The sequence below is a fragment of the Protopterus annectens genome, chromosome 1.part1, assembly GCF_019279795.1.
Source record: "Protopterus annectens isolate FY-2018-M chromosome 1.part1, PAN1.0, whole genome shotgun sequence".
Taxonomy (NCBI): Eukaryota; Metazoa; Chordata; order Ceratodontiformes; family Protopteridae; genus Protopterus; species Protopterus annectens.
Window position 1 is genome coordinate 1,340,222,433 of NC_056726.1, and position 26,613 is coordinate 1,340,249,045.

General features: G+C 41.4%; 1 protein-coding gene across 3 annotated transcripts in view; it reads right to left on the minus strand.

The window, feature by feature from the left end:
• Window positions 1–26,613, minus strand: part of KATNAL2 (katanin catalytic subunit A1 like 2) — an 829,719-nt gene that overhangs the window by 671,246 nt on the left and 131,860 nt on the right. For all 3 annotated transcript variants that reach the window (XM_044081877.1, XM_044081869.1, XM_044081884.1), the window contains one exon: window positions 9,738–9,780. In XM_044081877.1, coding sequence (XP_043937812.1) covers window positions 9,738–9,780 — 43 coding nt within the window. The remainder of the gene's footprint in view (window positions 1–9,737; window positions 9,781–26,613) is intronic.

The following is a 26,613-nucleotide window of genomic DNA, read 5'->3' on the forward strand; positions in this document are numbered from 1 at the left end:
AGATATTAATTTTTGTCAAGAGATAGATTTACTGACATCCTTTTTCATAGCCAGGGGATATGATTCCTTTTGGATAAAAAATATTGTCCAGGAAGTGCTGGTACTTAGAAAAGGTAAAGCTTCCCCTATATTAACAAGTCATTCCAGATCTTCTGTGGAAAGCAATAATAATATTAATAATAATACAACTAATAGACTATTTGGTGACTCTGAGATCAATTTTTCATGTGCTTTTGTTTTGCCAATTACGAATGAAATGTGGTGTATTAAACAGATTATTGTTGACAATTGGAAGGTACTTTTAGGGAACCAAGATTTGATTAAAATTATACGTGATAAGCCAAAATTCATTTACAAAAGGACAAGAAACATTAAAAATATATTAGAATGGGGGATAAAATCATGCAGAAGTATTAAAGACGTTAATATTAAAGCTAAGGGTACTTATGCATGTCAAAATTGTAGACAGTGTAGATATTTAAGTAATTCTTCTTCTATTTATTTTCCACACATGAAGAAAACTTATTGGTCTAACTGTTATTTTACATAGAGTACTGAAAAAGTGGTTTATACAGCCCAGTGTTCTACTTGTTTTAGTTTCTACATAGGTATGACAACAAGATGTTTCCGTATAAGAATTAGTGAGCATCTTTTAGCAATAAAAAAGAAAGATTTAGCCAATGCACTGGCTAAACATTCCTTAGTTTGTACTAATTTTAAAAAATTCACTTTTTCAGTTTTAGATTTTATTTCTCCAGGGACTTTTATGGGTGACATCAAAGTTCTCCTAGAATACAGAGAGTCTCTTTGGCAGTTGCATCTGGGAGCTGATTTTGCCCCTGGTTTAAATGAGTCTATTAACATGAAGTGTTTTTTTAATTTTTGGTCAACATTAACAATGTTTTTTATATTCAAAAATACATATATTAGAGTATATATAAGTATACTTCTTTAAGTTTACAATATATGTATGTATTTTTCACTGAATACACATCTAATACAGGGATATTTATTAATTATTTTATACATCCTTAAATAATTTTATAATTGATGACATCATTAAACACGTGATTTATTTAATATGTATACATTGTATGTGAGTGGATGGTTTAACATTTCTGAAGAATTTCACGAAAAAATAAATGTGAATGAAAGCGCTAATTCATTGTGTCCGTAATTTCAAGCATTGGATTTATCACAAGCTCTTTGTTTTTAGTTACAAGTTTATTCTATTGACTGTGTTCCAGTTTTCAGCTTTTAGAAGTATCTGGTTAGATGCATGCCAAAGGGGGCACTGTATTCGATGACAGCTCTGATAAGGGTCAAGTAGAGTGGTATTACCTCTAACCTGGACGCCATACCCTTACCTTTAAGTTGAGAGACATAGAATGGGTTTCTTACCATCTTAGCTATGTGTTGGTCAAAGGCCAGATTACTGTTTACCTATGTTCCCAGATCTCTTACTACTGGGTCAACTCTCAGGGGTGTTTTATCAGTGGAGTAATTAATTTGGGTTGACAGTTTCTCAAAGGGCATTATAATCCATTTTTTGGCATTGAGTTTTAGGGCATAGCTTTGGCACCACTATGTGTATGTTAAACATTGTTGCAAGATGTTGATGTCTTGGGGAGAACCTATAATAGCTCCCAATATACAGTCATCTGTGAACTTGGTGAGCCAGAGGCCTTGAATGTTAGCCTCGTCTTAAAAAAAGTAGATACCAAACAACAGCGGGCCTGACATGAAGCCCTGGGAAACACTGTTGGTCATCTGTCTCTTGGTGAAGGTGGTCTCACCAATCCTGACTTTGTGTCTTAACTGTGAGGCAGCCGATAATTCAGCAGGTTATGTAAGGATTTATGACTAGCTCAGACAGCTTGTTAACAATGCCCGAGTTCATAGGTTCATATATTAATACTAGGCTAACTGCCCTTGTGGGCCATTTCAAGCCTAGCCAATTACCCCATGTGAGAGTCAAACCCTGCACCTTATGTTTGTTTGTAAGGTTAACACCTTAACCATTATGCCATCCTGGTGGGATATCGTATTAAATGCCTTAGCTAAGTTAAGATAAACAGTATGCAGTGTTTTACCCTTGTCCATTGCCTTGGTGACCTTCTCAAAGAAGTATACAGGGTTAAGTAAACAGGACCATTCCTTAATAAAGCCAAATTAGGATGGGTCCAGTGTCTCTAGGTTGCCACTGTCCTTGATTATCATTTCCATGATAATTTGTTCCATGGTGTTGCATGTTAGGCTCCTTAGATAGATGGGCCTGTAGTTCCCTGGGTCAGTTGATGGTCCATCCTTGTGGTGGGGATCAACTGTTGTAGTCCTCCTTTCACCGGGAATGTAGACTGTTTAAAGGTTATAGTTGAACACTGCCTGAAGTGGTCCTGATAGGTCATGGTTTAGATATGTTCAGGAGGGCAGCCAGGGATGTTGTCGAAACCTATGGAGACGACGCTCTTAGCTTTAACAACTGCTGCCAGCACCTTGTCCCCTGCTAATAGTTGGGGTTAAGTATGTTGGAGGAGATTTCACCTGGTAGAGCTGGGAGAGGGGGAGGGGGAGGGGGAAATTTGAGCTGAATTTATCATAGAGTAAATTTATGTTACCCTGATCGGTGGAGGTACTACCATTCACCACCAGTACAGCACACTGCTGTGTGTTACCTTTAATGTTCCAATTACAGCTTAAGAAGGCCTTGTAATTGTCCTTAACCTGCAAGCCTATCTTCACTTTATAGTTGGCTTTATTAGACAAACTCTTGGTTTCTTGTTTAGTTGTATAAGACAGCATTTGTTTTTAAGAGAGTTACTTTGTTTTCTCTCTATACAAGGCTATAATCCTGGTGATAAAAGAGAAGCTGTCCTCTTGATGTATCAAGTGAATTTATACCTGAAACAGTGGTTCTGGGTAGCATGCAATAGCTAAAGGACAAATGCTGATAGAAAAGCTTCAAGCTACTTAAGGCTCTAAGAATCCAGACAGAAGGTAACTATACCAAATCGCACTGGGACTGTAGCAGAACTGGTATGCCAGACAACATTTTTTTGTTGTTGTTATTTTACCTGTCCTAAAGAACAGTATGCACCATTATTTTCTTCCTGTTTAATAAAAGAAAAATATTTTACAGGCTAGGTGTGTGTGTGTGTGTGTGTGTGTGTGTGTGTGTGTGTGTGAGAGAGACAGAGTGTGTGAGAGTGTGTGCGCGTGTAAAATAGAAGTTATGTTCTTACCATAACGTTCCATGTTAGTTGTCTTCTTCTCGCCTTCTTCTTGCTGGATGGGTTCGGAGCCGACCTCGGCTCCGACTCGGCCACTCTAAAAGCTCGAGAGTTGGTTCCACCGGCTCGAGGCTCCCCTTATATCCCACAATGCTAGGCGAGAGTTACCTCAGATCTCGTTTGTAAGCTAACCCCAGCTTATAACAGTAACAGTATAACTGTAAAACAGAATCCACCTCTAACAACAGGAAGAAAGAAGGGTGACCTACATCCTGAACCAAGAAATATGCATAATAGCATATGTCTAAGAAAGAGGTGGTAGAAAGAGAGGTCACAATCACAACTCCTCTAGGTCTGTCCAGGCCAGGGGGAAGGAGGGTGGGACGCAAGAAGAAGGTGAGAAGAAGACAACTAACATGGAACGTTATGGTAAGAACATAACTTCTATATGTTAAGTTGTCTATCTCGCCTTCATTCTTGCTGGATGGGACCGCCCCTAGCACCTTGTCCCGGTGGCCTAACGGAACAGACTCCTGAGAACATTGGAACCAAAGTTAGCTCTATGCCTAGAAGCTAAATCCAACTTATAATGAGAAATAAAAGTGTGAGGAGTAGCCCAAGTAGCCGCTGCACAAATGGTGTCAATAGGCAGTCTGTCTTGGAAGGCTAAAGAAGTAGCCAAAGCTCTGGTGGAATGGGCTTTAGGTTTATTAGGCAATTTTGTTGTCTAATTTCATATACCAGGGAAATCAAAGATGTTAGCCATCTGATAATGATACCTTTGAAACTGAAAGTCCCTTTCTGCTTTCCGCATAGGAGACAAACAGCTGATCAGATTTTCTGAATTGTTTTGTTCTATCCAAGTAGTACCTTAATTGACGATGAACATCCAGGCAGTGTAATTTTTGTTCAGACCTATTGGAATACTCTGGAAAAAAGACAGGGAGGTCAATGCTTTGGTTTAGATTTGATGTCGAAACCACCTTAGGCAAAAAGGACGGGTTAGTTCGTAAGGATACTCTGTCCTTATGAAACAAAAGATAAGGAGGACGACAACTGAGTGCTTGAAGTTCTGAAACTCTTCTAGCTGATGTAATAGCTACCAGAAAGAGAGTTTTCCATGATAATAATTTCAAGGAACAGGAAGCTGCAGGTTCGAAAGGGGAAAGAATCAAAGAAGCAAGAACTAAATTTAGGTCCCAAGGAGAAGGAGGATTTCTTATAGGAGGTCTGAGAAGAAAAACTCCTTTCAAAAAGGCTTTGCAAAGTTTGTGGGACATTAGGGCAGATTCAGAAATACCCACATGAAAGTTAGAAATAGCCGCCAATTGAACCTTAAGTGTAGATGGAGATGAACCTGCATGGAAGAGTTCAGCTAGAAAATCAAGGACTAGTTGGATGGAAGCGGTGAAAGGATCTATGTCCTTTCCTTGTGCCCAATATGAGAAGCGTTTCCACTTACTCAAATAAATCTTTCGAGTGGAAGATTTATGGGAAGCTATCAATATATCTCTAACAGAGTGAGATAATTGAGGAAGCCTGGCTACGGTTGGAACTGGAGGAACCAAGCAGTGAGGTTCAGAGAGGGGAGGGAGCGATGAAACTGACCCGACTGATGGATCAAAAGATCTGGAACTAGGTCCAGATTCCACGGTCGCCCAAGAGAAAACGATGTAGAAAGGGGAACCACACTTGTCGAGGCCAGTAAGGAGCAATGAGGATCAAGGATGCCTTCTGAGCGATAGCTTTCTGAATTACTTGAGAGATCAGTGGGAAAGGAGGGAATGCATACAGAAGTCCCCGGGGCCAAACTTGGACTAGAGCGCCTCTGCTGGGTTGGCCTGGTAAAGGGAATAGAGTGAAATATTCTCTGCACTTGCTGTTTTGGGGAGTAGCAAAAAGATCGCAGCAAGGCTGACCCCACTTGAGAAAAATTTCTCTCACTACAGAGTCTTTCAGAGACCACTCGTGAGGCATGAGTATAGCTCTGCTCAACTTGTCCGCAATGTGATTGGACTTCCCGGGGATGTGCGTTGCTATCAGAAAACGCTGAGAAGAAATCGCCCATTGCCACAGTCTGAGTGCTTCTACACAGGGGGTATGATCTGGTTCCACCTTGTTTGTTGATGTACCACACTACAGACATATTGTCTGTCTGGATTGCAATTGTTCCAAAGGGAAGAGAGTCTTGAAGGGCTTGCAACGCTAAAAGCACTGCTCTCATCTCCAGAACATTTATGTGCAAGTGGCATTCGTTTGGTTGCCATGTGCCCTGGACTGTCCTGCCCTGATAATGGGCCCCCCCAACCAACCAAGGAGGCATCCGCTGTCAGTGTAGTAACCCGAGGAGGTGGAACAAAGGGTCTTCCCAACAGGAGCTGGGGGGAAGACATCCACCACATGAGATGCTTTTTGCACGCCTGCGTGATCACAATGGTGTGAGACATTGGAAGTTCCTGGTATGACCATTGAGTAAAAAGCATCCACTGAAGGATCCGCATGTGGTATCTGGCTAATGGAAGGAGAGGTATGGCCGCTGCCATGATTCCCAACACCTTTAGAACTAACCTGGCTTTGATTCTGTTGTTGTTGAGAAGTGACACCAATTTGTGAATGTCTGATATCCTTTGGTGTGTTAGCCTTGCAGACATGTTTATAGTATCTAGATTTGCGCCTATGTAGGTAATAGTACGACAAGGCGACAAAACAGACTTTTCGCAATTTATTGAAATACCCAGTTTTTGACAAACGCGAAAAGTATAATCTCTGGCCATCAGAAGGAGATGCTTGGTGGGAGCTGTGAGGAGCCAGTCGTCCAAATATGGAAACACCTGGAATCCTTGTCGTCTCAGGTGAGAAGCTACCACTGCCATGCATTTGGTAAACACCGGGGCAGTGGTGAGACCAAAGGGCAGGGCCCTGAACTGAAAATGACTGGTTCCCAGCCTGAAGCGGAGGAATCTTCTGGAGCCGCCTGTTCATTTTATGTGATAGCACGATCCCGAAGGTCTATAGAGCACATCCAGTTTCCTTTGCCCAAAGGGGAAGAATGGATTGCAGCGTGACCATCTGAAATCTTGTTTTCTTGACTGATTTGTTCAAGACACTGAGATCCAATATCGGTCTCCAGTCCCCTGTTTTCTTTGGAACTAAAAAGAACCTTGAGTAGATTCCGGATCCTTGTTGGTCTGCTGGCACTGGCTGAATTGCTCTTTTGCAAGCAGTTTTGAAATTTCCAAAGCTGCTAGATCCCTTTGAGCGGTGGAACATCTGGAAGGGATTTTTTGACTGATTTGGAAAGCGAAGAAAGGGATAGAATAGCCTTCGAAATGATGGACTGTACCCATTTGTCTTGAGTCAGGGATAGCCAGGCTTCTGGGTACAGTGACAATCTTCCCCGACTGCCTCAAGATGGGCAGTCGGGCAACACCTCAGGGATGCTGAAAGGGCTTGTCAGGAAGGCTTCCGATTGCCCTGGTTCTGCGGACCCCCCTGCCCCTAGGGCGACATCTACCATTGTTATTCCCACCTCTGCCTTTGGTAGGAAAACGACTCTGTCGCCAGGCGAAGTCCCTTGAGATTGTTTACGGAACCACATCTTTCCACCCTTCTGGCCTTTGGGGTAAGGCCTGGAAGGAGTAAAACGGACTCCGACAGCAGAAAGGGTCTTGCCATCAGTCTCGCACCTAGTCAGGGTTTCTTTCACTTGAGGACCAAAGAGAGATGATCCATCAAAAGGGAGTTCGTGAAAGACGCCTTGAAAGGGTCCGCAAATTGCATAGCCGCATCCAGGCGTGCCCTACGTAAGGCTACACCTGTCCCTGCAGCTCTGCTCGCTCCATCGGCCGCGTAAGAAAGGAGGCGCATGGAGGAGTTGGATATGGAATTAAGGGTAGCCAGCTGCGTGTTCATCTTGTCTTGGAAACCCGCAGCTGTAGGATCCTTAACATTTCACTCGCTTCTTGATCAAGTCCCTTTGAAGACGAAAGTGAAATGGCACAGGTAGTTCAGCTTAACGCATGGTAAATGTCGCTGAGGAGAACATCCGCTTCTGCACCTATCCATGGACCTAGATTCCTTGTTAGGTGGATGGACAGGTACTGAAGGATCAGCCAGTTCCTTCTTTGTGGCAGCAGCTACCACCATAGCATCCACAGAAACTCCTTTTGATAAAAATTGCTTGTCTGCTGGAGCTGTGATGAACTTAGAGGGTCTCCTGGGAGTGGGGTCCACTGAATCAGGAGCCGTCCATGCCTTCTTAGCAACCACCTGCATGAGGGGTCAAGGAGGGACACCCAGGAGGTGGAAGGACGAGAGCCAAATGCCTCAAGATACACAGACTGCCTCCGAAGGGTTGAGGGCTGGCCAATTTCCCTCTGTTTCAGGATCTCCAGAATGTCTGCAAATGAGACATCTTCAGAAGGGGAACGGGGGGAACCCTCAGAATCATCCAAATCTGTGTCTGACGTGATAGACTCAGGTGAGTCAATGTGTTTCCTCTTACACTTCCTCTTCCGAGGGGGCTCTTCTGCCAAATCAGGAGAGGCCTCGCGAGAGGATGAAATCCCACAGGGGCTCCTGAGGAGCTGGCTCTCTGCGGTCCGGGATGAGGGAGTGAGTCGACTTACCCTGAGGCAGCATAGAGGGAGGGGCGGACGGAGCCGACTGTGGAGTAGAGCCAGGCTCTAACACACTCCGCATGACCTCGAATGCACCCCTGTCAGGCAGAGCCAGAGGTCCCCGCTCCGAGGAGCTAAGAACCCCTCGGCACCGACAGTGATGGCTCGAGGCCGATGTCGGAGCCGAACTCACCAGCGCGAAGCCCCGAGAGGGAGAGGGGTTTGGACAAGGGTCCGATGCCACTCACCCCTCGGAGCCGACGAGGGAAGTCCGCACCGAGATTCTTCCAAAGAAGAACGGAGCGACGACGGAGCCGAAGACAATTGTCTCGGCTCCGTCGCAATCACAGTCTCGGTTCCGACGCGACCCGGCTCCAACTCAAGAGAGTCGAAGGAGGAAAATGTTGATGGACCGGGGCAGGCATCGACTGATGTGTCGGGCTCTGAAGCATCTGGGCTAGTGCCTCGGACTTAAGTAGTCGACTCACTACCCTCTGAAGGTCATGATCCGACAGCCTCGATGACCTAGAGGAGTGAGACCTTTGGCCCCGTTCAGACAGCAGGGGAGATCCTGGAGCCGAATGAACGGAGCCAAGAGATGGTGATCTGGACCTCTTCCTAGTTGTCGGCTCCGAAGGTCTGGTCGGAGCCGACACGGAACTCAATAACCTCGCCCGCCGGAGCCGAGGGAGCCACAGAAACTGTGGACTGAGACTTATCGGCTCCAGCCGGAGCCGATAAAGGCAAAGGTTGAGCAACCTGTGGTCTCGGCTCAGAAGCCGGAGCCAAAGACCTCGATGCCTTAGAGGGCTTCCCTGTTGAAACTGACAGGGAATCCTCTGGCTTCAGTAAGCCTCTAAGAATTAATTTGTTTTTTCTTTCCTGCAGGACCCTGGGGCTGAAGCCATGGCACACAGCACAGGAGTCCTGCAGGTGCAAAGGCCCCAGACAATAGACACAAGAAGTGTGAGCGTCTGTCAGAGACATTTTCTGACAGCACGCATCACACTTCTTGAATCCGGAGACCTTTGCTTCTTTAGACATTTTTTTGACTGACAGGTGTACACAAACACTCACACAAACACTCAAGTTATACCCTGTCAGGAAAACACAATAAAATTAGTAGTAATACTAGTATTTAAAGTACAATAAACTAGAATAAACTACAAAAAAACACACACACTCCAATAGGGAAGGGAAGGCCTAAAGGCCCAATGGAAGAACCAAAGGTTCTTAGGGAAAGAAAATGGAAAATATTTAGGGTCGGGAATAAAGTTTTCTAATCTACACTAACTAAGTAAGAATATTAACTTAAAAGGGGTTTTAAAGAGTAATTTTTACAAGAAAATTAGCACTCACCAGGAACCGGTAGAAACAACCAACCTCGAAGCTGTAGCGGCAAACGAGATCTGAGGTAACTCTCGCCTAGCATTGTGGGATATAAGGGGAGCCTCGAGCCGGTGGAACCAACTCTCGAGCTTTTAGAGTGGCCGAGTTGGAGCCGAGGTCGGCTCCGAACCCATCCAGCAAGAATGAAGGCGAGATAGACAACTTAACATTTATATATTATATATCATATGCACACACGCAAAATATCTGGCATTGTAAAATCAGGGAAGTTGGTTTGCGATTTACAGCTTAACTACTAATCACAAAACTCATTTCCTAAATTTAGACTGAAAAGCATTCACATGTACACACACCTCTATAAAATGACATCTATATTATATATATATATATATATATATATATATATATATATATACTTATACATATATATATATATATATATATTGTTGCTACATATTACAGTATTGCACAGCTCAGCTGTTGAAACGAATACATAAAGAGAGTACTTAAACATCTTTAAACTGAAAGCATCTCTTACCTTTTTAATTTTGCTCCATTTCTAGGCTGCTGCTTATTTTCTGCTGTAAGGAAAAAATAATTATTTCTCCAGATATAGGAAAAGAGGAGGTATACAAGGGGTCATCAATATATTACTAACATCTGTAATCTATGCAGTCAAGAAAACATCTGTAAGGTGCTTTTCTCCCTCCATGACATTATAAGTGTGTATATGCGTGTGTATATGGTGGACTCTTCTTTTGTCTTAATTATCTTTATTCAGTATATGATAAAGTAAACAAATGGTGAACAGGTGTGCATGACTGCACATTTCTCAGTGTTGCAGAATATGCTCTTTACCCAATAATGTAATTAGCAAAAAAAATTATTTTTCTATATATTTTTGTGCAAAAACTGCATGCGCTAAGGTTCTTTCACAGTATATGCACAGTAACGTGTCTACCTTTGCTTTTTTGACCTTTTGTTCTCAACATTCAGAATGGCGATGTATGGGTTACTTGACAAATGTGAGTATACCCATATATGCATAGATCCACTGAAAAAGGGCAACTGGCTCAAATGTCGATGTTCACAAGATCAACCCTAAAATCTAGGAGCATGCAAAAGATATTTAAAAAAAACGGAGTAAAACATCTTTTTGCAAGGGGCAAGCCCCTCTGTACTCTCTGCTAATTATAAATAATAAGTCCGAGAACTCAATCTCGGAGAAAGGAGATATTTTCCTACCCAGAGGATTGTGTGATCTCACACACCTGCCGACCATCTATTTAGTCAACTAAATATATGTCAACCAAAGGGAGATTCATCCATTTTCAGTTCCTATGCACACGCACGGAGAATTAGCTCAAACACTCATTCATTGAAGCATTCAAGAAATAAGAAGCTTAGCCTTCAAGCTGATAAAGTACATGGATATTGTAACAAAAATAAATTAAAACATGCTTTATTCAGCCAACATAACTGCAGCTTTAAAGAACAACATAATCAAATGTAGCAGACAAACATGGCTTAAATTTTTAACCCAAGAACCAAAGATAGTTTTTGAACCAAGTTAGCCATTATATAAATCTGGTGATATGTTTCTTGTAACCACTTTATCAAAAGTATTTTATTTAGTAAGTAATTAAAAAGTTGGGAATGATAGTCTTTTCTCTGTGCCCTTACACTGCAATAAATCCCATTCATAGGTTCATAGGTTGGTACTAGGCTATCTGCCAGAAGACATTTATAAGCCTAGCCAGAATGTGTTGGCTTTCGCCGCCCCCTTAGATTAGCTCCCTGTGCCTCTGTCCAGCAGAGCCACTGAAGTGATCAAGGTTTCTTTCTGTTTCCCATCCACTCGTCAAGGTTTCTTTTGAAGAGTGTTAATGAGGAGCTCTGCTTAATGTACTATCGTACTGCTATAGTACTAATGTACTATCACTAACAAAATTTTTCAGTGTTTATAGTTCTCATAACCAGAGTTCTCTCTCCCTTAAGAATTCTGGCCCTAGACACGTTATCCTTCTCTTCTAACCCTATTTCCAGTGGAGATGCCTTCCAGACTGCCTTCATCTTCCCATTCCCTAGACCATTCTCTTCATAACCGTTTCTAGCCCCAGAGGTCAGGAATCTAAATTTCTCAACAAGACGTGACCATGATATAAACCTTGGAAGCAGCTGATACTGATTAGCACCATAGAGTTGTCACTCTGAGTTTTGCTTGCCTCTTTTGTATTTCTCACCCATGACACAACCCGTTAAAGCCAGCAGCAGACACAACCTTTCAATGAGTAATGTGTTTCCCAGGCTCAGCAGTTACTACTCCAAAATATGTATGCGAGTGTGTGTGTGTGTGTGTGTGTGTGTGTGTGTGTGTGCATGTGCATAAATTTACCTTTATGGAGACTATAGATAATGGGTATGACAAAAAAATGCATCTGGTACACACTGTATTTATTTCTTGTTAACCTACATTCTTGGTTCATTATCAAAAGTTTATCTATACTCGGTGTGTTATCAAAGCTAAACAGCCAATATATTTCACTAATTCTACCATATGTATGTGCTATCTGCTAACAGCTAAAGCAAATGTTCCCACAGTGAACATGGAGCATATGCACACACACACACACACTTCAAACATGCCAGACCACCTAAAATAACCACATAAACCACAAGCTATATGTTGTTTAAATAAAAAAATAAAATTAAAAACAAAGTAAAACACTGCCTACACTTCCATTGATTTTATTTTTATTATTATTTATTTTACATTTGTTTAATGCAAAATAAATAAATTCACACACAACTCGTATACTACAACTCAAAAACACTGCTCACATAAAATAAACTCACTAGAAATTAAATATGTTTTAAGACAAAAAAACAAACTAAAAACATTAAAATAAAACACTGTTTCTATGGAATTGGAAATCATTACCGGGAAAGCAAACAAAATTCAAGCTATCTAAACAAAGTAAGATTAAAGTAACTAATAACATGCCCGAATCATACAGTTAACAAATCTTAATATTGTCCTACTATACTACTAAAACACATAAAAAGTGAACGGACACAAAAAAAGATTAAAAAGTACATCAGAACTACAGCAGAAAAATCACTCACATGACACTTTATTCATAAAAGCCCATGCAAACAACCTAAACCCAGTTAGGAAATTAACAGAGCTCATTAAAATCAGTGTGCAGTACTACTCCAACATAAAAAAATACAAAATTAAACAAAACTATTACATATTCCATTTATTCGTGTCAAACACAGAATACTTGGTATTGCAAGATTAGGGACAATGTTTGAGAGTTGTACTTCACCACTAATAACAAAATGTATTTCTTAGATTTATCACATGCCAGCTGCCAATTTCCAGTTGGATGACCAACAAAAGTATTCTATGTATCAGAAAAAATGCAGTAACATTTATAAAGAAAAAAGCATACAGTATAGTGGCAAAACTATATATATATATATATATATATATATATATATATATATATATATATATAAAACAAAAAGATACCTCCATTTAAAGTTTTTTTGTTTTGTTCTCAACTTGTAAATGATTACACACAGTTAGTCTCAAACGTATAACAATGTAAAAATGGCCACTAAACATACTCCCCTGATTAACAAACATATATACTTACTTAACTTGACATTTTTTGATAAATAATTCTGTAGATGAAGCCAGTATTAAAAATATAATTAAGCGGCTTTAGAGATTCCTTAAAAAATTTCCCTGAGACTAGTAACAAGATATGAAATGATCCTATTTTTGTAAGAAAGAAAGGGCATAACTTAAGTGATTTTTCAGAGGAAATTAATTAATTTGGCAGTAGATTCCTTCAATGTTAAGAAAGGTATGTCAGAAGTTTAGCTTGCAATTAGTGCAAGTTTATTACAAAGATAGTTCTGTGATTATAAAAAGCTGCTAAGATACCTGATAGTGTAAATAATTATGACAGCAGGTTTGATGCCAACAACCAGACAGTTTAGAAAGAATATCTTTGGCAACTACAGTTGAAAGCTTGTTGCCCACCAAGGCATAATGATTTAGAAAACTTTAAAATGTTTTTAAAAGGGGAAAAGACTGAAGCATTAAAATTTTTAGATAATCATGTAATTAACTCCCATGATTGTAGGAGTTCAGTTTAAGTATATGCTTTCATTCATGTTTCTGTCCGATGATATTCCTATACGGATCAAGAGACCTTATTCAGTGTGAATGTTTGCAGAGACCGAGTTATTTTTTTTTTTAATTTTATAATTGCTTATTTTTGTGCATTTGTTTATTATGTAAACAGTTTCAGAGTTCTTTGGTAGCCTTTGTGCGTTTATCTTAGAGTTTTAGTTCAAAAACTATAACCCACAGAAGTGCACATTTTAAGGGTAAATGTTCAAAAATGTTCACTGTTTTATTTAAATAAATGTATTCCACAATGACTTCCTTAAACCCTATAAATAACCAATAACTTTAAAGGTGCACTTACAATCAATGGTGGATTAAGGGCTCATGGCCCTGAAGATGAAACTTATGATAGGCCTGTATGTGAGTGAGTGAGTAATCCTACCCAGGAGAAGATTCTCTGTCCTGTGTTCACTGACTACTAAAACAGGCTCCTGGTTCACCCAACACCCCCCCCCATGCAAATTTGTATATGCAGGTCAAATGTAAGATTATCATCCACTATCACACCTAACAGTTTCCTATGAGAAGTGACTTCAGTGGTTGTATTGTCAAGAGAGAGGACTTTAAATGTTGTTTTTTTCATGAGAGAGGGATTCGGGGGAAAAAATAGTAGTTTGGTCTTTTGTGGGTTGATCATGAGTTGTCACATGTGCAAATGAGAGTGGAATTGTTGTGTAGTGTATTAGGATACCTGTTGTGTGGAAGTATAGAGGGTGTTGGTGAAAATGTTAAAGAGGAGTTGACCAAGGACACAGCCTTGTGGTATACCAGTGATGACTGAAAGGTAAGGAGAAAGCAGGGAGTACCATTTTACTGACTGATACCTATTGGAGAAGTAGCTTTTGAACCAGAGAAGGGTGGGCCGAGACATACCTAGTGAGGACATTTAAGAAGAAGTTTGCTGTGACAAGCTGTGTCGAAGGTTTAAGACAAGTCTAGAAATAAGGAAGAGACTAGTTTGCCATTATATTTAGCTTTACTGACAGTATCTATATAGGTTAGAAGGGCAGTGCTAGTACTATGGGAGGGACTGAAGCCATGTTGTATAGGGGATAGGAGTTCTTCCTGCAGGTGATAGTCTAACAATTGTTTTTGAATACATTTTTCAAGTATTTTGGCGAGGGGAGATAAGATTGCTATAGGTCAAAAAGTATTAATGTCTGTTGAATTTCCTCCTTTGTGCATTGGGATAATGTGTGACTTTTTCCAGAGAGAGGAAATGTGGGATTTATAAGGATCAAGACAGGATAGGCAGTCCTACTGGCTGCTATTTTCAGGTATTTCCTTGGAAGTTCATCAGCTGAAGCAGAGCATGTTTTAAAGTTTAAGAGACGTTTTACATAGGATGTGATCACAGGTTTCAAGGTGAAAGTGAATGTGTTGATATGTGGCTGTTGGGCAGTGTTGGGATTAGATGTTAAGGAATCCTTGGTTACAGATGCTACAGTATCTTTAAAATAAGAATTGAACTGTATTGCAGTTTCAAGTGGTGAGTTATCGGGAGAGGGTTTTGGGGTTTAAATTAGATGCTCACTAGGCACACAGATGTCACTGTCACCGGGAATTAGTTAAGAGAAGTACCAGACTCAACAGCTTATGACACAAAAAAAAAAAAATCACAGAATCTGAAGGGGACAACTCCCTCTTAACAGATTCAGCTCTCTTCGGAATTAACGTCTTTCGTTTCTCAGATTTTTCCGGGTCCACTGAAAAAGTACTGTCGTTTAAGTAAACTTACTGTAACAGTAGATGTTCAAACTGATCACTGTTGCTGTAACATATAGCTATAGGGAATGTATGCTGCCAAGGGATGGATGAGCTTTTAGGTATCATCCACACATACCATACATCCAAGGGAGATTGAGGGTGTGCTGGTATAAATAAAGATGTATGGGTGCCAAAATTCAGAGCTTGCATGTCTCATTACATAAGGGAGGCTGAAAAGTAAGCAGCCAATCAGTTTGCTAATTGGATGCTTATGTTCTAGGAAAAAGGAAAGGTGGGGGAAGGGAATCCCACTTTGGCCAAAAAGTTACCCTCTAAAAATCAGGAAAAAACAAAATAATGGGACAGGAGGAAGAGGGTGCAGTACTGCAAGAGTGATCTTTTTGAACATTTACTGTTATGGAAAGTTTACTTACACAACTACATTACACAACCTAATACTAGGTGATTTTAACATGGACTGGCTTACATGTTCCTCTGATAACCCATCCAACTTCATTAATCTTTACTACTACTCACAAACCATTAACTCCCCCACTCACATAGACAAACATTCCAAAAAACAATCAGCATTAGACTGGATACTAATAAACCTAATCTAAATTACGTAGCAGGCTGCCTTACAGATTCACTTAGTTACCATTCCCCAACCTTCCTTCTCAGAAAATGAGTTAACACACCCAATAACATCATATTCAACTACATCTGCAGCAAAAAAGACTTCTATCCCTCTATATTCAATTCTATGCTACAACAAAGAGACTGGTCACCATTAAAATATCTCCAGTTAGGCCGTGCTGTATAATACTTTAATAAAACATTCCTTGACATATTAAATAACCTAGCTCCCATTACAAAAATGTGCACCAAAACCAAACAACTAAAGCCACTAAATTACTACTAAAAGAAAGGGACGGCCTGGTCATACTATACAAAAAAAAAAAAAAAAAGATTCCTTTACTTCATATCAACAACTATGAAATTAGGCTAAGAAACATATAAAACAAGACAAAAGTATACTTTCAAACATGCCAACAAAAACTCCAGAACACTCAAATATTTTGGCAATGTATAAATGACGTCCTAAACCCAGGAAAACCCTCAACCCCAACACCTTCAACTAACAATACCAATAAATGTATAGGAACCCAATTTAATACTCACTTTATTAATTCACTAACCTCCCTCACAAGTAATGATTCCAACACACCCTTAACAGTACCTACATCCCTAGCTTCTAACACCAACTCATTCTATATTAATCCCACTCAAACCAGTTACAAAACCCTGTTCTCTTGCTGCCGACCACTTACCCAATGAATTTCTAAAACTAGCTGCTACCAATATCTCCTATCCAATATCAGTTTTAGTCAACCACTATGTACCTCACCTCTGGAAAATATTACACATCATCCCCCTTCACAAAGGTGGCTCATCTACTAACTTTTCTAACTACCGACCCTTCGCTATACTCTCCCCACAAGCCAAAATCTTAGAAAAAGGTTATGTCATCAACACTCCTTTATTATTTCCTTAAGAACAACCTTCTATCCAACTCAACACAGCTTCTGTCCTAAACACAGTACTAACACCGCTCTACTTAGTTTCACTAACACGGTTAACTTTCTTGAAAATGACGGTCAACTAGTCACATCTTTCTCGATATGTCCAATGCTTTTGATATGGTATCACACCAAATTCTTCTGAACAAGCTTGTGGAATATAACCTCAGTCCAGCATCTCTAAACTGGTTTCACAGCTACCTTTCCAACAGACAACAGTCTACCAAATGGGAAAACAAGCTCTCCCCCCTACTGACAATCTCTATTGGAGCACCTCAAGGTTCCATCTTTGGACCCCTACTCTTCATATTTACCAGTAACCTCACTTCTGCCACTCAACTAGCCACCATCATTCAATACTCCAATGACACCTCTCTTAACTGCTCTGTCCCACACTTCAGGAGCTTCAAGAAAAAACACAAAAATCCCTACAAAACATAGAAATCTCCCTCTCCACCCACGAACTAATGTTCAACACTAACAAAACTAAGATGATTTTTTTTTTCTAATAAAACTAAAAATAACCCACCCCCTCTAGCTACTCCTCCAATGGCATATAAATCGAGTCAGTCAAACTAAACGTCTTGGAGTAACAATAGATGATTGTCTAAAATTTGATAATCACATATCCATAACAATTAAAAAAAGTTCACTCCAAACTCTGTTCTACAGGGCAAAACCTTTCCTAACCAACAACGCCAGACTAGCCACAGCCAGATCCCACCTACTATCTACCCTCCTTTACTGCTCCCAAATCTTTACCAATCTGCACAAAACCAATTTAAACAACCTAGAAAGTTGCTATGACAAAATAGCAAAGTTTGTCGTTAACCTACCCCATAAATCCCACCACTGTAATGTCCTACACCAACTCAATTGGATTGAACTACCCAACCTATTATCTCTCAACCAACCACTACCCCCCCCGCAGCATAATCCACAAACCCAACAACTGCTCTGCTCTCACTGATCTTCTCCAACACTAGACCCCTTAAAGCTAACAAATAAATTCTAAAGGTAACAAAATCCCATAACTACTACGAAGATTCCCTCTACTCAAATAAAATACCCAAAACCTGGAACTCACTCCCCCAGACAATCAAATGTTCAACCTTCTCCTAAAAGAACACCTTACTAAACACTTGCTATGCTCTTGTACAGTCCCAGGATAATCTCACTAACTGCTGTTACTTACTCTAACTTTCAGAGTACATGCTCTCTATCACTTTTCTCTCCAGCTCTCCTGAGTCACTTTTCTCTTCACTCCTTTTTTTCATGTGTGATGCCCGTGCACAGACCCAGTAATCAAGGTGCCTCAATGCTCACCACTAGCACCAGTGAGGGGTGTGCACATTGGGAAGAATAACAAGTACACACACAGTACAGTACAATTTCCCTTAAGAGCAGACAGAGATCACAGTCAGTCTGGGGCTGGTTTCTCCCTTTCTCTCCAGATCCCCAATACAACTCCCCACTGGCACAGCTATAGTGTTCAGATCCCGGCCAAGTAGTCCAGCCAAAACCTCCAGTACCCTTCTCTGTCCAAACAGTGCTTCATGTCCCTGCCTAATTAGCTGACAGACACACTTTCAGATTTGGTTTCACTCTGTAATATTACTGTTATCCAATAGTAAGTGTGATCCAGGGCTAAAGCTATTGGAGTGGCTTGGAGAATATCACCAAATGCATGCAATGTACTCTAAGAGCTTAAATTACCTTTACACAAAACGGCCAGAGTTGAAAAGTTTAAAAATATTTAATAATAAATAATAAAAACACAAGACAACACTTATTACTTCAACACAATGACATTACAGAGTTCAGAGATCACAGGAAAATGCTTTAAAATAATACTGTAGAATAGTCTGACAAATATAGAAAACAGCTAGACTAATCTGGCTAAATTTCTATCTAACTCTAAGAGAAATATTAAGATCTAAGATCCTACTTACAGAGCACAGGCAGAGTGCTGGTGAATTGATGTGTTCAGGTTCAGACAAAATCCAAAATGTTCTCCTTTCTTTCTGTCCTTAAATTGATAACACAGTACTGCTGAGTCATTTCAGATTACATAGGTTGGTACTAGGCTATTGGCCCTAGGGCCTATACAAGCCTAGCCATAAAAATTCCCTGGCTATTTCTTCCCACAGTATTTACTTCCCTAGATCCCTGTCTAGCAGGGTGACTGATGAGATCTCCTGGGTGAATTTCCTATCTCCCATGCAATCATCAAGGTTCCTTTTGAAGAGGGCCAAAGAGGGGCTCTTGCTTGACATGTATGGGTAGTCTATTCCAGAGTCTGGGTAGTCTCTGAGTCAGGAAACTATCCCTCCAGCATGTTTTGTTCATTGCGTTGATAAGGTTTAGATCCCTGGAGCGTGTCTCTCTGAGGGATTGGGATTTCTTTAAGTGTAGCATGTCCAACAGCTCTGGGTTTGACATGGCCTTGTATGTTAAGCAGAGATAGCCTCTTGAATAGATGATATGCAACAGAGTACAGGTGGAGTTTTTTTTAGACGGTCAGCATAGGGCATCTGCTTTAGGCCTGTGATTCTTTTAGTGAGGTATTTCTGTGGCCTTTCCAGTTTTTGCAGATGTCTTGAGAGGTACATACCAAACAGGGCATTGTATTCTGTAATGGGTCTAATGAGGGATGAGTCTAGTGGGACAATGACCTCCTTTTTTCTAGATGAAAAGCCCTTAGTGATGAAGTGTGCCACATAAAAAGATTTCTTGACTGTTGTGGCAATGTGGTTATCGACGTTGAGACCACTGTCCACCTGTGTCCCCAAGTCTCTTATCACACTTTCGGTGTTTAGTGTACTGCCACCTATGTGGTATTTCACAGGTACATGTTTTTTCCCAAAGGGGATAACTATACATTTCTTGGCATTGAGCTTGAGCCCATGGCTCTGGCACCAAGCATCTGTTTCTGTAAGGCCCTTTTGTAGAATATCCACATCATTTGGAGATTCAGTAATGGCTCCCAGTTTGCAGTCCTCTGCGAACTTTGTTAGCCAGAGTCCCTAAGTGTTGGCCTGTACTTCGGAGAAGTAGATGCCAAACAAGAGTGGTTTGAGTTCTGATTTAGTTTCCCAGGCTCAAAGAAGTTAAAATTTACATTTCTTAGCAAGCTGCACCTGGCCAGGAAGCCACAGCAATAAAAGACATTATACATGTAAAACCTTAGTAATCATCTCTTAAATTAGGACAACAGAAATAATTCCCTGGCCCAGACATCCTGTATCCAAGCTTGAGAACAAACAGTCATACAATGCTTGACTTATCAGCTTTCTTCCAGCAGGGTGCACTGTGGTTACATTTTTGAAGCTCAGTACAACATACAGTTTAATCATAACACGTAGCTATCTTTACATTTGTAAACCAAGCCTGTAGATTATATTAATATTTACAAATGATATAGAATTATCTACAAAATCTTATCTAGCTAGGCTGGCAGCCTTCACATATCTCGCATCCCTCTCCTTTGAACTTAAGCTAATTTTTCAAGTAACCCTTGAGAAACGTTGCTTGAGAGGGTTAGGTCTATCTGGGTATACCTTACCCCATTCCCTGTCTTGACAGCCCATCTGCACTGGCATTGCTAATCCCACTGTGGTGCTGCATTGACATATATGCTTACAGCCCTAGGCTCCATCTTAGCAACTTGGCATTTTGCTGGCTGGCTCGGTGTAACCATGATATGGGATTGTGATCTGTAACTACAGTGCAATTTTTTCCATACAGATAAGGGTGAAGTTTCTGCAATGCCCACACTATGACTAGACATTCCTTTTCTACAGCTGCATACCATTCCTCCCTGGGTTGCTGCCTACGACTGAGATAAACCACTGGGTGCTTTCCTCCCTCTGAAGAAATCTGGCTAAGTACAGCCCCCACTCCATGGTTCGAAGCATCCACCTGCACAACACAGTTTTTGCTGTAATCTGAACTGGCTAACACAGGGGGTCCCCCCAAAGTTTCTTTAAGGTTCTGGAATGCCTGTTCACATGCTGGGGTCCACACTACATTATTTGGCCTGGTTTTCCTTGTCAGGTCTGTGAGGGGAGCAGCTATGGTATTATAACTGGGGACAAACTTTCTGTAGTACCCTGCTGTCCCTAAGAATCCCCTCACCTGCTTTTTGGTATCAGGTGCAGGCCATACCTGAATGGCTTCCACTTTGGTAGGTTCTGGCCTGATCTTACCACGTCCCACTCTATGTCCCAGGTAGTAGACCTCTGTCATACCCACCTGACATTTGCTTGGCTGCCCTCCATGGTCTGCCCAGCACCTCACTGCATGTTGAAGGTGCCTTGCCAGGAATGGCTGTACATGGCAATATCACCCAGGTAAGCAAGGGCAAACCCTCCTGCACCTGCTAGGATATGGTCTACCAGCCTCTGGAAAGTTGCTGGGGCATTTTTCATCCCAAAGGGCATCTTTGTGAATTCATACAAGCCAAAAGGAGTCACAAAGGCTGACCTCTCTCTAGCACTGGGAGTCAAGGGCACTTGTCAGTAATCCTTGGTAAGATCAATGGTTGTAAGATACTTAGCCCCACCCAGCTGCTCTAGGGCCTCATCTGTCCTAGACATGAGGTAAGCATCTGACTGTGTGTGACTATTTAAGTTCCTGTAGTCCACACAGACCCTGGCTCTGCCATCCTTCTTTGGCACCAGCACCACTGGGGAGGCCCAGGGACTGCTGGACTCCTAGTTCCAACATTTCCTGTATCTCCTCCTTCAGAGTCTGTTTGAGTCTCTCAGGCACCCTATAAGGGGCCTGCCTAATAGGCCTTTGGGTCATGTGGGTGCACCCGGATTTCCCAGTGAACATGTCCCCAAACTCCTGTAACACTGTTCAGATTTCTCGAACCGAAATAGGAGATAGCTGCTGGGACATCCTAATTTCCAAACTACAAATCAACATTAATAAATTTATCTACATAATCTGTGTGTATATTCCCCCAGGTAATAACATAGATACTCTTGAAGCCATCCTTCATTGGATATCTAGCCACTACCCTCAAGAAACCTTAGTTCTTGGTGACTTTAATATAGATTGGACTACCTGTTCCCCAGAAGCTCCTTCCACCCATATTAACCTACACTCTTTTACGCAAATTATTAACACCCCCACTAGGATAGGCAAGTCAAACCAGAAAGAGAGTATACTTGACTGGGTGCTTATTAACAGTCATCCTAACCTATATACATCTGGTACCCTCCCTGATAGCCTAAGTGACCACCACCTCACCTATATAATTAAACACAAAATAGCCATTCCCAAACAACCTTTACTAAGATCTGTCAGAAATAAAAAGAAATTTGACCCGACCAGATTTCAACTAGAATTAAATTCTTGCAACTGGGCAATACTAAAACATCTACCCCTAGACGAAGCAGTGCTGTATTTCAACAAAAAATTCCTAGAAATTCTTAATCTTCATGCTCCTATTCACTCAAAGAAAACTAAGACAGTAGATGTTCCATGGCTTTCACGAGAGACCAGGCTCAAAATTAAACTTAGAAACAAAGCTTGGACCGTATGGCGAACCACTAAACTCCCACTCGACCAAATTAACTACAGACAACTTAGGAATGAAACCAAAAGACAAATATTACTTGACAAAAGACAATACTATTATAAACTGCAGACAGAACATCAAAACCACCCACAAAAATTTTGGGCTGGACTAAACAATCTACTTCACCCTGGTCGCTCCACCACCCCTGTCCCAGCCACACTCATCGATAAACCCCCAGATGTAGTCTCCAACAGCTTCAACCGCTTCTTCACTGAGACAATCCAAGCCCTCTCCAGCCAACTGCCACTCAGCTCCCACAAACTTGATACCCCCACCTTTAAAAATCTTCCCTTATTTAACTTTCAACCAGTAGCCACTTCATTTATCTGTAAATTAATCAGAAAACTAAAACCCACCACACTCTCCGCTGATCAACTCCCAGCTGAATACTTGCAAAAATCAGCTGAGGCCATTGCCTACCCTGTGTCATTACTTATCAATCGTTCTTTAGCAGAGGCTAAAATTCCTGATATCTGGAAGATATCCTATGTAATTCCTCTCCATAAAGGTGGCACTTCCACTAAGCTCTCGAATTACAGGCCCATTTCTATACTTTCTCCTCTAGCAAAGATAATGGCAAAATGTGTTCAAAAACAGTTTATGCAACTCCTTCTTTCCAACAATCTACTGGCTGACACCCAACATGGTTTCAGACCTCTCCATAGTACTACCTCAGCCCTACTTGTCTTCTCCAATACCATAAATACCCATCAAAATAATAACAATATTTCCTCTGCACTATTTTTGGACCTGTCCAAAGCCTTTGATATGGTGGACCACAAACTTCTAATTAATACTCTGCAACCACTTTGTCTAGATGCTAAAATCCTTCAGTGGTTTAGTTCCTATCTAATTGGTAGAAAACAGGCAGTATTATGGCAGACCAAACTCTCTACATTATTACCCAACACATTGGGTGTCCCACAAGGATCCATACTAGGACCACTATTATTCTCCATCTTCATCAATGACTTGAATACTGTCATACCTAATGCCAGTTGTATCCAATATGCAGATGACTCTACACTGATCTGCTCTGGCACAACCCCCACAGAGTTACAAATATTGACCCAATCCACTTTTAACAAAATAGAAAACTGGCTCTATAGTCGTCGCCTGATACTTAATACCAAAAAAACTAAAATGCTGTTATTTCTACCTACACAAAGGTCTAACAGCATTAACTTTACAATCCAAGCCAAGGACGGGACCATAATCTCTCCGGACCTCTCTACAAAATTACTAGGGGTAACTATTGACAACAACCTAAAATTTGATATACATGTAAACCAAATGATCAAAACCATTAATAAGAAAATAGGCTTGTTATATAGAATAAAATGCTTCCTGACTCCCCAAGCCAAAATTGCTATTGCTCAAACTCACCTTCTCTCTACTCTCCTGTATGCATCCCCTGTTCTCCATAATACCAGTAAAACTGTCATGAACAAACTTACCATCTGTTACAATCATATTGCTAGGTTTATTACTGGGTTACCTTTCAGGACCCATCATTGTACCAACCTAACCCAACTTAAATGGCTTGAGCTACCAAATGTAATATCATACAACATACTAGTTCTGACCCACAAAATAATATACAACCCTGACTACACCCCTTCGCTTAAAAAAATGGTTACCCCGTGTAACAACCCTAGATCACTGCGTTCATCCAGCCGACTCCTCATCCAGACCTGTAAATCTAATAATATAGCCGGTGACTCTCTCCTTACCAACTCGGCAGGTAGAGTATGGAACAAATTACCTCCTGATATTACCTCACTCTCCTCTTTAAGTCAATTTAAAGCTAAACTTAAACTATACTTGGGGACAATACGGAATTGCCATTGCATTAATCCTGGTTAGCTGATTCCCTGACTATGTTTAGATCTCAGGTGACCTGGCTTTCACTGTAAATATTTGTACGGTGTCTATTCTCTATCATCCTGCATGATACTATGGAAATTATTTGTTAATGTGTTGTGAATTGTAATTGTCTCTGTAACTTTAACTCAGTTTTCTACTGTTTGGAGCTTTTCTCCCCGGGCCTCCGCTGAAAATGGACATGAATCCAGTCGGATTATCCCGGTCAACAAATGTAAAATAAAATAAAATAAAAAATAAAAACATTGCTACCCCTTCCACTGAGGTGTCAGTCCAAACCAAGAGATCAGACACCAGATCTCCCTCAGACTCCTCCTGCAATCCACTGCATATACTCAGCACAAGGGCCTCCCTATCATGGTAAGGTTTCATCATGTTAACTTGGTACAATTTGTGCCCCTGGTTCCTGCCTAGCAGCTCTACCATGTAGTTAACATCACTTACCTTTCTTACCACCTAGTAGGGTCCCTCCCAAGCTGCTTGCAGCTTGTTGTGTTTGACAGGATTGAGAACCATTACCTGCTGCCCTACAGAATACTCTTTAGCTAGGGCATTCCTGTCATACCAGACCTTCTTCTGCTGTTGGGCTTCTGCCAGGTTCTCCTGGGGCAAGCCCATAAGTTCCCTGAGCCTTGTCCTGAGGTTTAGGACATATGCCACAACAGACTCCTTGTGAGATTCACACTCACCTTCCCACTCATCACAAATTAAATCTAGAGGCCCCCTCACCCTATGTCCATACAACAACTCAAAGAGTGAAAAACCCGTAACTTCCTGGGGAACCTCTCTGTTAGCAAACAGATGGGGCAGATATTTGTCCCAATCCCTCTTAAACTGGTTTGTAAATGCTCATAGCATCGACTTGAGTGTAGAGTTTAACCTCTCACCAAGACCATTAGTCTGGGGATGGTAGGGGGTGGTCTTTAGATACTTCTCCCCACAGTGCTTCCACAGACAAGCCAGCAGGTCTGACATGAAATTGGCACCTGTGTCAGTCAGTATTTCTTTTGGGAAACCTACCCTGCTGAAAACAGATGTACTTTTTCCCTGTGGAACTTGGGGTACTCAGAGGCACCACAATATACATAACTATCCTCTGAAATGGCTCCTCAGTCACAGGCAAAGGAGCTCTCCCTTGTCTCCTGCATTGCCTACCTTTTGGCACTGCTCGCAGGTCCTGCAGTACCCTGTTACATCTCTGGAAATTCCAGGCCAATAGTTCTGCATAATACATCTCTTTGTATGTTTTATGCCCATATGAACTGGAAAGAGAATATCATGGGCAATGGCTAGAAGTGTCAAATGGTAGGCTCTAGGCACTACCAACTGCTGTATTATCTCACCTTCTAGCCCTCCCTCAGGAGTCCACTCTCTATACAGTAATCCTTTGTCCCAGTATACAGAGTCCCCCTTCCATTGAGAATCAGGTGCCTCACTAGCTACCAGCCTTAGGCCTTGTAATGTAGGGTCTGAGAGCTGAGCCTGTCTCAACTCTGTTTGTAACCCTTCCCAGCTTCCCTTCCACAGGAAGTCTGGCATACTCTGACAGCGGTGCCTCACTGTCAGCCTGGGTACTACTACTCCCCTCTACATTTTCAGTCACTCTGTCCAAGGGACCATCAATACCCACAAGCAGCTTTGGCTCACCTTCAGTCTCACTGCTACAGCGTAGCTCCCTCCCTGAAATAACCACCTCACCAGTCCTGGCTGCATGTGTGCAGTCTGTTTGGGTCTCCACAGGTTGCCAGACCCACATGCTTGTCTCCAAGCCTGACTGCGTGTAACTGCATGAGAACATGGTACTGCATTATCAAAATCATTCCCTATCAGGACATCTGCAGGAATATCGTCAAACACACCTACTTGCTGGCTTCCTGTTCCACCCTCCCAGTCAAGGTGAACCCTAGTCAAAGGTATTTGGAATGGGGTCCCTCCTAAAGCTCTAACTGGAGTAGACATGATATGTCCTTGAAGAAAGCAAACTGGGTTAGGTCCAGGGTCTGGAGGTTTACTATATCTATATTGATAATCTCCATGATAATTCTTTCCATAGCTTTATATATAAGACTAGTGAGACTTGTGTCTGTAGATGGGCCACCTTTGTGCAGAGGGATGACAGTTACCTTTCCCATTCATGAGGCACGAAGCCTGTTTGGAGGATACAGATACAGTAATTACAGAGGCCCTGACAGGTCATGTTTCATGCTATTTAGAAGGCATCCTGGGATATTGTCTGGGCCCATTGATACAGTGTTCTTGGTCTTAGAGAGAGCAATAAGGACTTTTTCCCTAGTAACAGTAGGGGGAGTTGTATTTGATATTTCCTAAGGGAAGGTTGGGGGGGGTAAAGTTGGGCTTTGGCAGACTTTGTCATCTGTGTTTTGTTTAGCTTGATGAGCGTGCTTTTATCCTGCTAGGTGTTGCACTCCTAATTTTGCCATGATTT